The 15392-nt window shown below is 43.8% G+C and overlaps 1 protein-coding gene and 1 pseudogene across 1 annotated transcript in view; one reads left to right on the forward strand and one right to left on the reverse strand.

The window, feature by feature from the left end:
- The window catches only part of LOC110971914 (kinesin-like protein KIF20B), a 35485-nt gene extending 34195 nt beyond the window's left edge, over positions 1-1290 (forward strand). Inside the window, exon 31 of the mRNA XM_051939096.1 lies at positions 1062-1290. Coding sequence (XP_051795056.1) covers positions 1062-1145 — 84 coding nt within the window. The 3' untranslated portion in view covers positions 1146-1290. The remainder of the gene's footprint in view (positions 1-1061) is intronic.
- A 1174-nt stretch (positions 1291-2464) lies between these two features.
- On the reverse strand, positions 2465-14996 carry LOC127531019 (monocarboxylate transporter 12-B-like; annotated as a pseudogene).
- Positions 14997-15392: the final 396 nt, after the last annotated feature.

Genomic DNA, 15392 nt, shown 5'->3' on the forward strand with positions numbered 1-15392 from the left:
TCTATGGAGAAAAAGCTTTTTGGAGCCAACCCTAGCGGACGGCGTGATATTGCAAATTTTTTGACACTTCCGGGTTTGCTTCAATTCTGGAGCCAGATGCTACGTCCATCTTTATATACAGTCTATGCTTGAACGTCTTCTGTAAAAATTTCTAGAGTAGATCTACTGACAACTTTGTCAGTAAATCTACTCTAGAACTTTCTCCAGTTGTCGGTAGGTCTACTCTAGAACTTTCTCCAGTTGTCAGTAGGTCTACTCTAGAACTTTCTCCAGTTGTCAGTAGGTCGACTCTAGAACTTTCTCCAGTTGTCAGTAGGTCTACTCTAGAACTTTCTCCAGTTGTCGGTAGGTCTACTCTAGAACTTTCTCCAGTTGTCAGTAGGTCTGCTCTAGAACTTTCTCCAGTTGTCGGTAGGTCTACTCTAGAACTTTCTCCAGTTGTCGGTAGGTCGACTCTAGAACTTTCTCCAGTTGTCAGTAGGTCTACTCTAGAACTTTCTCCAGTTGTCGGTAGGTCGACTCTAGAACTTTCTCCAGTTGTCAGTAGGTCTACTCTAGAACTTTCTCCAGTTGTCAGTAGGTCTACTCTAGAACTTTCTCCAGTTGTCGGTAGGTCGACTCTAGAACTTTCTCCAGTTGTCAGTAGGTCTACTCTAGAACTTTCTCCAGTTGTCGGTAGGTCGACTCTAGAACTTCCTCCAGTTGTCGGTAGGTCGACTCTAGAACTTTCTCCAGTTGTCAGTAGGTCTACTCTAGAACTTTCTCCAGTTGTCAGTAGGTCTGCTCTAGAACTTTCTCCAGGAGTCGTTCTCCTCTGTGGACTTCAAGAACCTGTAACTCTGGAAATATTCCCAGTCTGAAGGTAGAACTCTGATCATTGATAAAGTTACTGGAGATGAAGAACCAGAACATCACGATTTTATTCTCTGGTTGAGTTTTAGAGAAAAATAACTCTGAATATGTGATCAGGTCCAGTTTGTTCTGAACATGAAACTGAAGGAACCGTCGATTCTAAACCATAACTTTGTGTTTGATGTGATGTTTTGTTGTTTTCATGTCAGACATCTGGAGCAGCAGAGGAGGAGAAGGAGAGCGATCACCTCATCATTAAGAGACAGCTGCGCTCCAAGACCTGCAGGAAGTGACATCATCACTGTGAGATGGCTGTCAGACTCTTTAGCTCCAGCCTGCTCAGAGTCTCCAGGTTCCAGATGTCTGTACAGTTTTTTTTTAATCTTCTCTAGTTCTGTAGTTTGTGATTTTTAATGTTTCAATAAAGATGTGACTGAACGACGCGACGCTTTTCTTCACCACCTCCTCCTCCTTTGGTCCACCTCACTGATGGAAGATTTCTGAACATTAGAACCAGCTGATGTCCTGTAGCTCCACCTCAGACCTCCAGAGCTGCTCTGACCATCAGGACCTCTGGGTTCTGAAGGTGGAGGATGGAGCCTCGGTTTGGAGGCCGGTTCATAGTCTTGGTTTCTTTGTCGCGTTCCTCGCTTCCTTCCTGAGCAGTTTCAGTTGTCCAGGTTGTTCTGCTGGTGGAGATCTCATGGAGGTCTGCAGAACGTTTATCAGTGCTCCTTAGCCTGGTTTCCACTGTAGGAACTTAGCTTGTGTTAGGAAAACGACATGAGAAAAATGAGACACAAAACGACAAAAACTAGACACAAAATGAGATAAAATGAGAAAAAATGACAAAAATGAGATGGAAGTTAAAAATAAACACCCAGAAACTGTTCAGACTTTAGAGGTTTAACTTTGACATCCTCAATTTTACAAACAGTAATATTTAGACCAGCAGGAACAAATAATTCCACACAAAGTATTTTTTAAGTGACAGAGCTGGAGTGAGGCTTATCAATAATCGGATCAATAATTTAAATATCCTGATCAGACCTTTGGCTTCGAGTGTTTAAATATTTACTTCTTCAGCAGGAACCAAAGTCCTGAGCTGAGCTTCATCATTGACCAGAGTTTCGAGTTTATCTGAGAAGCAACAAAACAACACGTTTAAGAACGTCTCCAAATGTTCTAATGTAGAACAGCAGCTTTTAGTTTCCTGATTTTAACGACTTTAGTGGTGAAAGTTTAACTCTTCAGACACCAGCTCAGACCTGACGTAACAGCTGCTGTTAGATCAGAAGGTCTGACTCCTCTCAGGTAAATCAACACCTGAGTTAAACCAAACCGGTCAGACAGCAGGAATAAATATGAAACGTGGTCACCGTGGAAACAGAAACGTCACACAGCAGCTTTTTGGCACCACTGGGACTCCGTATGGCTCAGTGAGCTCGACTGCAGATGTCTTTAGGTCTGTTGTGTCACAAAACAAACAAACAAACAAGCATTGAAGCACCTTGCTCCAGTTCAAACAGGAAGTAGGAAGTCTCTTCAAAATAAAAGAGTTCGTCATAGTGTTGTTGGTTCTTGTGTCTCTGGCTCATTTGATTGGCTTCTGTCCAGCCAGTCGCAGCTCACGGTACTCTTGGATGTCGGTAAATCTGATTGGCTACGCGGCGACGCTCTGACTGGCTGCCTGCTTGCTGAGCACACCGAAGCAACCTGATTGGTCGGCCGGGCTGAGGGGGAGGGGCTTGTGCTTGGTGACAGTCAGGTGGCAGCGGCGAATCCCGGCAACAGTAGAGAGGACGACTGCACTGGCCAGCAGGGCGGCGCCGCTCAGGAAGAAGGTGGCCGTGTAACTTCCTGTGATGTCGACCAGCCAACCTGCAAGAGAGAGTCTGATGTCATAACCTTGGTGATGTACAGTAATGTCGCACGTCTGATGAAGTCTCAGTTACAGGATTTAAAAATATTAAATTTAAACTGGGCGGGGTCTCTGTCTCACCTCCGATTGGCGGGCTAACCAGGTAGGGGATAGCGTGGAGGAAGTAGACCACGCCCAGGGCCGAGGACAGGTACGGAGCTCCCACCACGTCCGAAGTCACCACAGGGATCAGACCACGTAGGCGCCGTCGAAGTATCCATAGAGGACGGCGAAGGAACGAGCAGCGAGAAGGAACAGAAGAAGAGGAGATGAAGAGCAGCAGAGACCTCCATCCCCATCGAGAAGACGTAGCAGGACAGACGGTGAGGCTTCAAACACCTGACACACACAATAAGTCACCTTAGAAACCTGGGACACACAGGAAGTCAACCTCAAACATCTGAGACACACAGGAAGTCACTTTAAACACCTGAGACACACAAGAAGTCACTTTAGAATGAAAGTCACCTTCACAGCACATTTTGAGGGCTATGAGCTTGTGGAGAACTATACCATGGAAGCAGCAGTTTGTTTTTGCTGATCATCTGCTGCTTATCTCGGAGCTGTTTTATCTGCTGATGGACTGACCTGGGGTCTGCGTGAGGTCGCCACATATGGGTCTTTTTATTATTTTCCCATGATTCCTTTGGACTCATTAGTGGTTTTAAATGAAAGTTTGTTGAAGCAGTCAGTTGTCAGTCAGAATTATGCTGAGTATTGATTAGACAGATGATTCGGGAAGAAATGACGTGTGAAAAGGGTTATCAGCAGCGTTTTCATCAGACCAAACTGACTCAGGCCACTTTAAAGGTTTAAACTTTAACTCTGTGAAACGCTCAGCTGGTCTTTCATCTGCTGACGGAGGTTTCAGGCTGGAAACAGTTTGTTCTGCTGGTGAAGTTTTAATGTGTGAACCTGAGGCAGCAGGAACCAAACCGCTGGTTCACATGTTTCTCAGTTTACTGAGTCTGGTAAAGGACGTCTGAAGCAGATTGAAAACGGTCCAGATGTTTATCTGCTGAGTGAACAGTTCATGTATAGAAGCTGTCAGTAAGGAGGGAATTCATTTTCAACTGATCGTTGTCATCAATAATCAAAGTCCGGCCCTTTGCTCATGTTTGTCACACCAGTGTTTTCAGTTTGGATAAATACTTCATATGTGCAGCATTATCAGCCATTAACTGATTAAATGATGATTTAAATTCTAATTCAGCCCAGCTTTGTTCATGTATCAGCTCTGGTCGGAGGTCATGAACCTCCTCTGAAGTCTTTGTCAAGGTGCCCATTGCTGCTAAACTCCCACAGTGCTCTCTGCTTTAACATGAACTGTAGTCTGAGTGACGCCTCCTCTGGTCTCTACAGGATTAAACAGGAAGAGCTCCACCAGCTGGAACGACCAGGAACTACAGCTGATCTGAACTGATTTCATCTCCAGATTTCTTTTTGCTGCTCTGCACCTTCTTATGTGGAAAGTTTTGTCTCCAAACAGTAAACGTGGCATCGACCACAAACTGAAGCTCAAAACTTTCACAGAAGTTTCACAGACTGAAGCTTGATTTGCGTCTTCCACATTGTTGGTACATTGGTTATTATCCTGAAACTCATTAGCATTGCAGCTACAATGCCAATGTAACAGTAGTTAGCCGTGACTCGAACCTAGGGGTTACCAACTCTGCCATACCTTCTGTCCGTCAGCCAGCCGAAGGTGACGTTCCCATGATGTCGATGACTCCCAGGATGGACATGAGGAAGGCGGCGCGCTGGTGGCTGACGCCGGCGCTCAGAGCGTAGGGCACCAGGTAGACGAAGGGCAGGCTGCAGCCGCTGGCGAGGAACAGGAAGGACAAGGCCAGACCCAGGAAGTCCGGCAGCAGCAGGAACTGGTACTCTTTACTGGACAGGAACCAGGAGCTGAAGCACCACTTCCTGTTCAGAGACAGGGTAGATGGCGGCAACGACTTGTCTGCTGACAGGAGGGCATCTTTGGATTCTTGAAACGGTTTTTATGGCGAGTTCAGCGTCCTGCAGTGAGATGTCACCTGCATCAGAGCACCAAAATAAGGTTTGAGATCTGATATGTTGTAGAAAGATGGTTGCCTGATGTTTGCTGAAGTACCGGTAGATGGTGACTACATGTACAGGTGGTTACTAGGAGGTTACTAGGAGGTTACTAGGGGGTTGCTAGGTGATTACTATGGGGTTGCTAGGTGGTTGCTATGTGGTTACTGGGGTTACTAGGGGGTTGCTAGGTTGTTACTAGGGGGTTGCTAGGTGATTACTAAGGGGTTGCTAGGTGGTTACTATTTGGTTTCTAGGGGTTGCTACGTGGTTACCAGGGGGTTGCTAGGGGGTTACTAGTTACTAGGTGGTTATTAGGGGGTTGCCAGGTGGTTACTACGTGGTTACTAAGGGGTTGCTAGGTGGTTACTACGTGGTTACTAGATGGTTACTTAGGTGGTTTACTAGAGGGTTGCTAGGTGGTTACTAGGTGGTTACTGTGGTGTTTTGCTAGTGGTTACTAGGTGGTTGCTAGGTGATTACTACGTGGTTGCTAGGTGGTTACTAGGGAGTTGCTAGGTGATTATTAGGAGTTACTAGGGGGTTATTAGATGGGTGCTAGTGGGTTACTGGGGCTACTAGGTGATTACTACGTGATTACTGCGGGTTACTAGGAGGCTGCTAGGTGATTTCTAGGGGTTACTAGATGGTTTCTAGGAGGTTACTAGGTGGTTACTGGGGGTTACTAGGTGGTTGCTAGGTGGTTACTATGTGGTTACTAGGGGTTGCTAGGTGGTTACTACGTGGTTACTAAGAGGTTGCTAGGTGGTTACTACGTGGTTACTAGGGGGTTGCTAGGTGGTTTCTAGGGGTTACTAGGTGGTTGCTAGGTGGCTGCTACATGGTTACTAGGGGTTGCTAGGTTTTGCAGCAGTGACTAGACAACCTTGAAGTGGCTGCAGTGACATTTAGTCAGTGGTTAGGCAGCATTTTCAGTTGTTGCTAGGTTTGTTAAGTGGTTGCTACGGTGTTCAGGTAGTTTTCTGGGTGTTTGCGATCGTTGCTATGGAGATAATGCATGGTTACCAGAATGTACTGTGACAGGAGCGCTGGTAGTACATGTGTGTATTTAGTAGTGATACTCCTGGTACTGCAGTACTCACAGTGCTGCTTCTCATCACATTGCTCTGCCCCTCGGCCATCTCCTCCTGCAGCGTGATTGGTCGGAGCAGCGCCCCGCAGACGCACAGGTTGGCCACGATGGCACTGAGGACGAGCAGCGCCCCCTCCACGAGTACAGCTCGATCAGCAGCTGCACTGCCGGCGCCAACACGAATGTCCCAATCCCGCTGCCTGACATGGCCACGCCATAGCCAGCGCCTTCCTCCGCCGGAAGTAGTAGCCCACCTGGGCGATGGCGGCGTGTAGCAGAGGGCGAAACCCAGACCTGCAACAGGTGAACAGGTCAGAACATAGAACATGAGGATGCCTCTCACCTGTCTGGGCGCCTCTCACCTGTCAGGACTCCCATGCTGAAGTAGAGCAGCTCCAGGCTCCTGCTGAAGGAGCTGATCAGGAGGCCGCAGGAGCCAGCACACCTCCAGCATCACGGCCGCCCTGCAGGACCAGCGGTTCATCAGCAGGCTGCCCAGTGGAGCTGCAAAGACACATGTTGAGCTGCTAGCCGAGACTCAGGAGTGATGTGCTGAGTCTCATACTGACCGCAGAGCATCGTGGTGCAGTCCACCAGGCTGTGGATCCACGACGTGGCCGAGTAGTCGGCGCCGAAGTGGACCTGAAACTCCACGAAGAAGATGGAGAAGCACCTGCAGACACAGAGTCACCAAGCATCAGCAACATCTGAAGAACCAGGGCTGGAAGCACGGTTTGAACAGAAGTTAAAGTTCTGAGCGTTGGGCCTCAGATCTGTTCAAACAGCTTCAGTCATTTTCAACCTCAGCAGCAGTCATCGGTTTCAACTTCTCTTCAGAAACGTTTCAAGTTGGATATGAATTTAGATTAAAGCTGCTCTCAGTTAATAAAACTGTAGAGGAAGTTCAGTGAGGTCCAGAAGGATGAGGAGGCAGAGAGAGGAAGTTTGCTGATATCAGGAGAAGTGACACCGACAGAGCAGCAGTACATGCAAGCAATGGTAGCATCAGTTCTGAGGATTCTCTCTGATCTTTGGGTAAATATTGTAGTTGGGAGAAGGTCAGATTTAGATTACAGACCAACATGGAGACAAGTCGTCTGCTTAGTCACATCAGAATAGACAATATCTAACCTCCTGCAGCGTCTGCCTGTCTAAGGCCATTAGGACCTAGAAATGGAAAAAGAGCCATTTTTTCCCTCACAAACACAACTGTTGTTATTAGTCAGAGTGTTGTCGATTTACAGCCAGAGTTTGTTGTGTTTGTTGCCAGGAGATGAGGCTGCTGGTTTCTCAGCAGGTGATACAGAACGGGAGCTGATTGGCCGAGGAGACTCAGCTGTAACCATGGTAACCCAACGATGCTGCAGCTTCAGGAGGCTCAGATACATCCATCCATCATCTACACATAGTTTCATCCTCTGTAGCGCGTTAGGGTTGGAGCCTATCCCAGCTGACTGAAGAATCACCTGAACAGGTAACAGTCCATCAATCAATCACTGACGTTCACACCTACAGACAGTTTAGAACCACCATTAACCTCAGCAGGTCTCTGGACTGTGGAGGAACCTGGAGAACCTGGAGAACCCAGAGAAACCCGGCCAGAACCATGTAGTGTGTAGATAGTGTAGATAGTGTGTGTAGTCACTATACACACTATCTACACATGATATCTACACACTATACTACAGTGTGTAGATATCATGTGTATAGTGTGTATTGTGTGTAGATAGTGTGTACAGTGTGTGTTGTGTGACAGTCACATGTTCAGCTGGTTTCTGGACTTTGAGGCCCAAACAGGAACCTTCTGTTATGTAACCAGTTTGATGATCAGCTGGTGTGTATTGGTTTCACTGGGAGCTACTGGGAGCATCAGGAGGATCTCAGGGGGCTGATGAGGGTCAAGGTGCAGCTTTAAACACAGGAGCTGGTTCTGGACCAGTCTATGAACTGGAGCTGTACTGGTGTTAACTGGAGTTAACTGGAGCTGTACTGGTGTTAACTGGTGTTAACTGGTGTTAACTGGAGCTGTACCAGTGTTAACTGGTGTTAACTGGAGTTAATTGGAGCTGTACTGTGTTTAACTAAGCTATGTGTTAACTGAAGCTGTACTGTGTTAACTGAAGCTGTACTGGTGTTAACTGGTGTTAACTGGAGCTGTACCAGTGTTAACTGGTGTTAACTGGAGCTGTACTGGTGTTAACTGGAGCTGTAGTAGTGTTAACTGGTGTTAACTGGCGTTAACTGGAGCTGTACTGGTAAATGGTGTAACTGGCATTAACTGGAGCTGTACTGGTGATAACTGGAGCTGTACTGGTGATAACTGGTGTTAACTGGTTTTAACTGGAGCTGTACTGGTATTAACTGGAGCTGTACTGGTGTTAACTGGAGTTGTACTGGTGTTAACTGGAGCTGTACTGGTTTAACTGGAGCTGTACTGGTGTTACTGGAGTTTACTGGTGTTAACTGGGTTAACTGGGAAGTGTGTGAAAATTCCAGTTGAAGCTTTAATGTGGGTTTAGTTCTTGGTCTGTAGAACCACGAGACTCTGACTCACATCCTTACTTAATGAGAACCAGTCATGGTTCTTTAACAACAACAACGTGTTTTGCTGTTCATCCGCCAGGCTGATCTGGCTCTCATGTTAAGATTTTTCATCCTTTAAGACGTGTGGACAGACTTTGGTCGAGTTTTAACTGGTTTTGAAAGTTTCTGAGACATTTAAGAAGTTTCTCATCATTTTGTACAGTTACTGACTCATTTCAGATGTATTTTCAATCAGTTTCTTTAGTTTCAGTCAATTTTTGAGTAGTTTTAAACGTTTTTTAGAAGTTTAGGACAACATTCTGGTCACTTTAGACCAAAACTCATTGAGTCGTGGTGAAGTTTAGAATAATTAAATCAGAAATCATGTAAACTGAGACTAAACTTGAACCATGTGTCAACATGTTACCAACACTGCAGGCTCCACATTCTGACATTTTTTTAAAATTATTTCCATTTTTTGACATTGTTTTTTCTCATTTTTTCCTATTTCATGTCTCTTTTGTGGTGCATTGTCTCATGTTTGTCATTTTGTGTTTCATTTTCCTATTTTCTACCAGACTGGAAGAAATGGAAAATTAACGTCCTCCAGATGTTTAATTATTTTACATTTTTGATCAGTTTGTGTCTTGTTTTGGTTGTTTTCTGTCCTTTGTGTGTCTGATTTGTGTTGTTTTCTCGTCTCTTGTGGTGGTTTTATCTCCTCACACTGTAGATGTTTTTCTATCTCCATGTCTCCTCAGATGTTATCCTCTGAACTAATGTGTCGTCCTCATACTTCTGTGCAGGTTCTCAGTCATCTGGGTCCTGCTGATGGTAGGAGCTCCGGGGAAACCAACAGGAGGTTCTGGAAGATGTTTCTAGAAACGTTGGTGGTCCTGTTGGTTTCTCCTGAGCGCCTACCATCTCCTCATCCTGTAGATGTTTTTCTACCCATTCATTGATCCATCCAGTAGGGCTAATTAGCTTCCAGCTGATTAGTTTCAGGTCAAACATTGAGGGACTGTTGGGAAGTTGTTTGTGTTTCTACACTTCCTGTCTGATAAATGGACTCATTTTGATGATGCTGTTTCTTTCAAGCCCGTCGGCAAGTTTCAGGGTTACACACGTCAGTTCTGTACAAAAACTCTCAACTCTCAACGTCTGACTCGTCAAACTGGTAAATAGACCTCAGAGGAATTAAAATTACTGAACCGGTTCTGAAGATTCTGTTTCAACAGAACAATGCTGAAGGCATTTCAGTCAGACTTAGACTTCACTGCAAGAAACAAATATAATCCAAAAAGGAGACACCAGAAAACTGGAAGATGTCAACTGACTCACTGAATGACCACAAAGACACACAAAACAACCACAGACACAGAAAAACCACCACAAACAGACACAAAACAACCAAAAAGACACAAAAAGCAACCACAAGAGAGAAAAACAACCACAAAGAACACAAAACCAACACAAAGAGACACAAACAACAACAAGGAGACACAACAACCACAAAGAGACACAAAAACAACCACAAATAGACACAAAAAAAAAACAACAACGAGACAGAAAAAAACAAACAAAGACACACAAAACCACCACAAAGACACACCAAACCACCACAAAGACACACAAACAACCACAGACACAGAAAAACCACCACAAACAGACACAAAACAACCAAAAAGACACAAAAAGCAACCACAAAGAAGAAAAACAACCACAAAGAGACACAAAACCAACACAAGAGACACAAAACAACAACAAGAGACACAACAACCACAAAGAGACACAAACAACCACAAATAGACACAAAAAAACAACAAAGGACAGAAACAACAACAAAGACACACAAAACAACCACAAATACACACAAAACACCAAAAGACACAGAAAGCCACCACAAAGAACACAAACCACCACAAAGAAATCTAAACCACAAAGAAACACAAAACCACCACAGAGACACAAAACAACCACGACACACAAAAACAACCACAAAGAGACACAAAGCCACCACAAAAGAGACAGAAAACAACACAAATACACACAAACCACCACAAAGACACCACCAAACACCACAAGACCACAAAACAACCACAAAGACACACAAACACCACAAATACACAAAACACCAAAGACACAGAAAGCCACCACAAAGAGACACAAAACCACCACAAAGAGACATCTAATAACCAAAAGAACACAAAACCACCACAAAGAGACACAAAACAACCACAACGACAACACAAAACAACCACAAAGAGACACAAAGCCACCACAAAGAGACAGGAAAACAACCACAAAGAGACAAAATCACCACAAAGAGACACAAAAACCACCACAAAGAGAAAAAAACCACCACAAAGAAACATATAACAACCACAAAGAAACACAAAACTACCACAAAGAGACACAAACCACCACAAAGATGCACAAAACCACCACAAAGACACACAAAACAACCACAAAGAGACACAAAAATCAAACCAAAGACACACAAAACAAACACAAAGACACAAAATCACCATGAAGAGACAAAACAACCACAAAGAAACACAAACCACCACAAAGAACACAAAACAACCACAAATAGACACAAAATTAAACCAAAGAGACAAAAACCACAAACTGATGCAAAACACCAAAGCGTCATCAATGACCACAGAGACACAACGTGACGTGGGGCTCCTGAACGCAGCTTGCTGAGACGCGGCTTTTTTGCTGTTTGTTCAGGTGTCGGAGTCTCAGTCTTCATTTAATTTTCACAGACCAACACGGAGGTTACAGATTCACTGTTTCTGTCCTTTACTGCTGCTGACAGCCCAGAAATGTCCTGAAGGGGCCACGGTACCCTGAAACCTCTCTCAATAACAGGAGGTTAGCTCAACAGAAACACTGCAAACAGCTAGGTAGCTTAGTATTCAAAACTACTGACAGCTAAGTTAGCTTAGCATGAAGACTACAAACAGCTAGGTTAGCTTAGTATTCGAAACTACTGACAGCTAGGTTAGTTTAGCATGAGACTACAAACAGCTAGGTTAGCTTAGCATGAAGACTACAAACAGCTAGGATCTTTGTATTAGGAACTACAAACAGCTAGGTTAGCTTAGCATTAGAAACTACAAACAGCTAGGTTAGCTTAGCAAAAAGACTGCAAACAGTTAGGGTAGCTTTGTATTAAAAATCTACAAACAGCTAGGTTAGCTTAGCATTAGCATAAAGATTGCAAACAGGCAGGTTAGCTTAGTATTAAAATTACTGACAGCTAAGTTAGTTTAGTATAAAGACTCCAAACTTTTAGGTTAGCCTTAGTATTAAAAACTACAAAGAGCTAGGTTTCCTCAGCCTTCGCATAAATACTGCGAACAGTTAGCTTAATAACAAAAACTACAAACAGCTAGGTTAGCTAGTATTAAAAACTACTTACAGGTAGGTTAGCTTAGCATTAAAAACTACTAACAGCTAGGTTAGCATAGCATAAAGACTACAACCAGTTAAGTAGCTCAGCATAAAAATTCACACAGCTAGATAATTTAGTATAAAAACTACAAACACTAGGTTAGCCTCACATAAAACTACAAACAGCTAGCTTAGCTAGCATACAAACAAGACACAAAAGCCCCAATACTCACGCATCTCACATTAGCTTGTACTGTCTCCAGTCTTTATGCTAAGCTAACTAGCTGTTTGCTGTTAGCTTACAGCCTAATGTGTAGTCCTCTGACAAGGAGTACTTTCACTGTAATACTGGTGTACTTTACTGCAGTACAGAGATCAGCTGTAAGATGAATTGGAAGTGCATGTGTGTGCGTGCTGTGTGTGCGTTGACACAAACAGTTGCTCGCTTGTCTCCACGCCAGAATAACAAACTGCTGCATGAAAACAAACAAGCTATTCATAGATGCTCAGAGCTGCTGTGGGAGCTGCAGAAGGTGTAGCTAGAGGTGTAGTTGTTGTAGGTGTCGTTGTTGTTATGTGTAGTGTTAGTTGGTGTGTTATTTATAGGGTAGTTGTTATTGTACATGTAGTTGTTATTGGTGTGAGTTGTTACTATAGGTGTAGTTGTTATAGGTGTAGTGTAGTTGGTGTAGTTATTATTGGGGTAGTTGTTATATGTGTTAGTTGTTATATGTACAGTTGTTATTATAGGTGTAGTTGTTATAATAGTGCAGTTGTTATTATAGGTGTAGTTGTTATAGGTGCATTATATAGGTGTAGTTGTTATAGGTGTAATTTTATTATAGTGTAGTTGTTATTATAGGTGTAGTTGTTATAGATGTAGTTGTTGTTGGTGTAGTTGTAATAGGTGTAGTTATTATGGGTGTAGTTGTTACTATCAGTGTAGCTGTTGGTGTAGTTTGTTTATAGATGTAGTTGTAGCTGTCATTTTATAGGTGTAGTTATATAGGTGTAGTTGTTACTATCGGTGTAGTTGATGTTGGTGTAGTCGTTATTGTAGGTGTAGTTTGTGTTATATAGTTATAGATGTAGCTGGTTGTTATTATAGGTGAAGTTGTATAGATGTTGTTGTAGATGTAGTTGTTTTATAGGTGTAGTTGTTATAGGTGTATTTGTTATATAGGTGTAGTTGTTGTAGGTGTAGTTTTATATATGTAGTTAATAAGTGCAATTGTTAAAGGTGAGTTGTTATGATGTTGCTGTAGTGTAGTGTTATTATAGGTGTAGTTGTTATGGTGTAGTTGTTGTAGGTGTAGTTTTATATATGTAGTTATTATAAGTGTAATTGTTAAAGGTGTAGTTGTTATAGATGTGTTGTAGGTGTTGTAGTTGTTATTAAGGTGTAGTTTTTATAGTGTAGTTGTTGTAGGTGTAGTTGGGTGTAGATGTATAATGTTGTTGGTAGTCTTAGTTGTTTGAAAACTAGATAGTTATTGGAAGATGTATCTGTATACATAGTTGTAGATATGATTGGTTGTAGTCGTAATTTTTTAGGTGTAGCTGTTGTCAGTGTAACTGCTGTAGATGTTGTCAAGGCTGTGGTGTAAATGTAGACGTAGTTGTTCAGATGTTTATAAATGAATCCTAGATGTAGCTGTAGGTTAGCTGTTGGTACTGTTTTATAGAGGGTGTTGTTGATATAGTTGTAGGTGTAGCTGTTGTAGACTGTTTCAATAGAGGGTGTTGTAGATGTGCTGTGATAGATAGAGTGTTGTAGTTCTAGGTGTAGTTGTGCTGTCAAGTTATTGTAGCTCCTGATGATGTTATTGTAAATGATAACATGGATTTAGGTGTTGTGGTTCCTGTAGATGTACTGGTGGGTGTAGTTGTAGTTGTCGTAGATTGTTCCTAAATGTGATTGTTCTCGATTATTTTTCCTCCATGTGGTTAACGTAGATTTGTTGTTCTAATGTCGGCTCATAATGTAGTTATTTCTAGTGTAGTTTTAGGTGTAGCTGTACATTGTTTGCATAGCCGTCATAGATACAGTTGTAGGTACAGTCGTAGTAGTTGCAGCTGTTTTCATAGATGTATTTCTTCTAGATGTAGAATTCATAGACTAGTATGTAGTACTGAAGATACTATCTTTACTGTAGTTACTGTAGCATACTTTAACTACTGTAGTTACTGTAGTTACTTTAGTTACCAAGTACTGTAGTACTGGTACTTTAGCTAATTTAATTACTTTAGTTACCATAGTTACTTTAGTTACTGGTGCTGTAGTTATTTTAGTTACTGGTACTTTAGTGACTTTATTACTTTCGTACTGTAGTACTTTAGTTACTAGTTACTGTGGTTACTTTAGTTACTAGTAGTTTAGTTACAGTAGTTTCTGTCCTGGTTGCTGCTGTTTTAGTGCAGCTGAAGAGTTTCTGTCTGAGAACGTGGATGTGTTTAAACCGTCGAGACACCACACACACACACACACACACAGTAACGCAACTCTGATCTGGGTCCAGGTTCTGGTCTACCCACCTGGTTACTGTCGTGTGCAGACGGTCACCGAAGCAGCAGAACACGAGAATCCAACCCCAGCCCGTCTGGAGGGAACGCCTCCGGACCCCAGGAGAACATCCGTTCGGTCCTGGTCCTGATCCTGGTCCAAACCTGGTCTTGAGTTCTAGTTCCCTGGTTTTGGGTTCTGGTCCTGGCTCCGAATCTGTCCTGTTCTATCCTGTCCTGAATGTTGGTCCTGATACTGGTCCGGTCTTAGTCCTGAATGTGGTCCTGGTCCTGGTTTTCTTGGTCTTGAAATCTGGTCCTGGTCCTGGTTCTGGTCCCTCGAGCTGCTGCAGGACCTGAAGTCTGATGAGAAATTGAATAACTAGAGGTAGAAGAGTTACCAGCCTGAGGAGGAGCCGGGTGGAGACTTATGCAGCGTGAGCGTCAGGAGAGGGGAGGAGGCGGGTGGAGCTTAGTGGTTCTGGGGGAGGAGGTGGGTGGAGCTCATGGTGGAGGTTCTGCTGCAGTCAATAAGTGACCATCTACCTCACAATGATAACAGAACCGGGCCACAGCGACCCGGCCGCCCCCCGCCCCCTGACCCCCCGTCTGACTCCACATGTTCAGCTGAGAGGAGCGCTGCATTCCTGCCACGCCTGACCTCCAGGTGTCAGGTGTGCACACAAGCCGTCAAACCTGTTCTTAAACACGCCCCGTTTATTTTATACCTGTTTACTGCTGAACACACACCAGGGACCAGGACCAAACAGTGTTTTATATTACAGGATTTTTGGACTTCTGTAAAACCTGAACCCGGTTCTGTGGTTTCTGCTGGTATCTGGTGGTCTTAAGTGGACCTGTCCTGTGTTCTCGGTGTTCTGCTGGTACTGGGTCCTGTGTTCTGGTGAGGTTCGGGTTTGTCTTATGATCTGCCCCGCTGACTCCATCCAGTAAAACAGTCAGGGGTTCTGATGTCTCTAGAACCGGTCTGAGGTATCGGGTGTCTGTTACCGGGTTAGAGGCTGAGGATCATTACCATTG

The sequence above is a fragment of the Acanthochromis polyacanthus genome, chromosome 19 (assembly GCF_021347895.1).
Source record: "Acanthochromis polyacanthus isolate Apoly-LR-REF ecotype Palm Island chromosome 19, KAUST_Apoly_ChrSc, whole genome shotgun sequence".
Classification (NCBI taxonomy): Eukaryota; Metazoa; Chordata; class Actinopteri; family Pomacentridae; genus Acanthochromis; species Acanthochromis polyacanthus.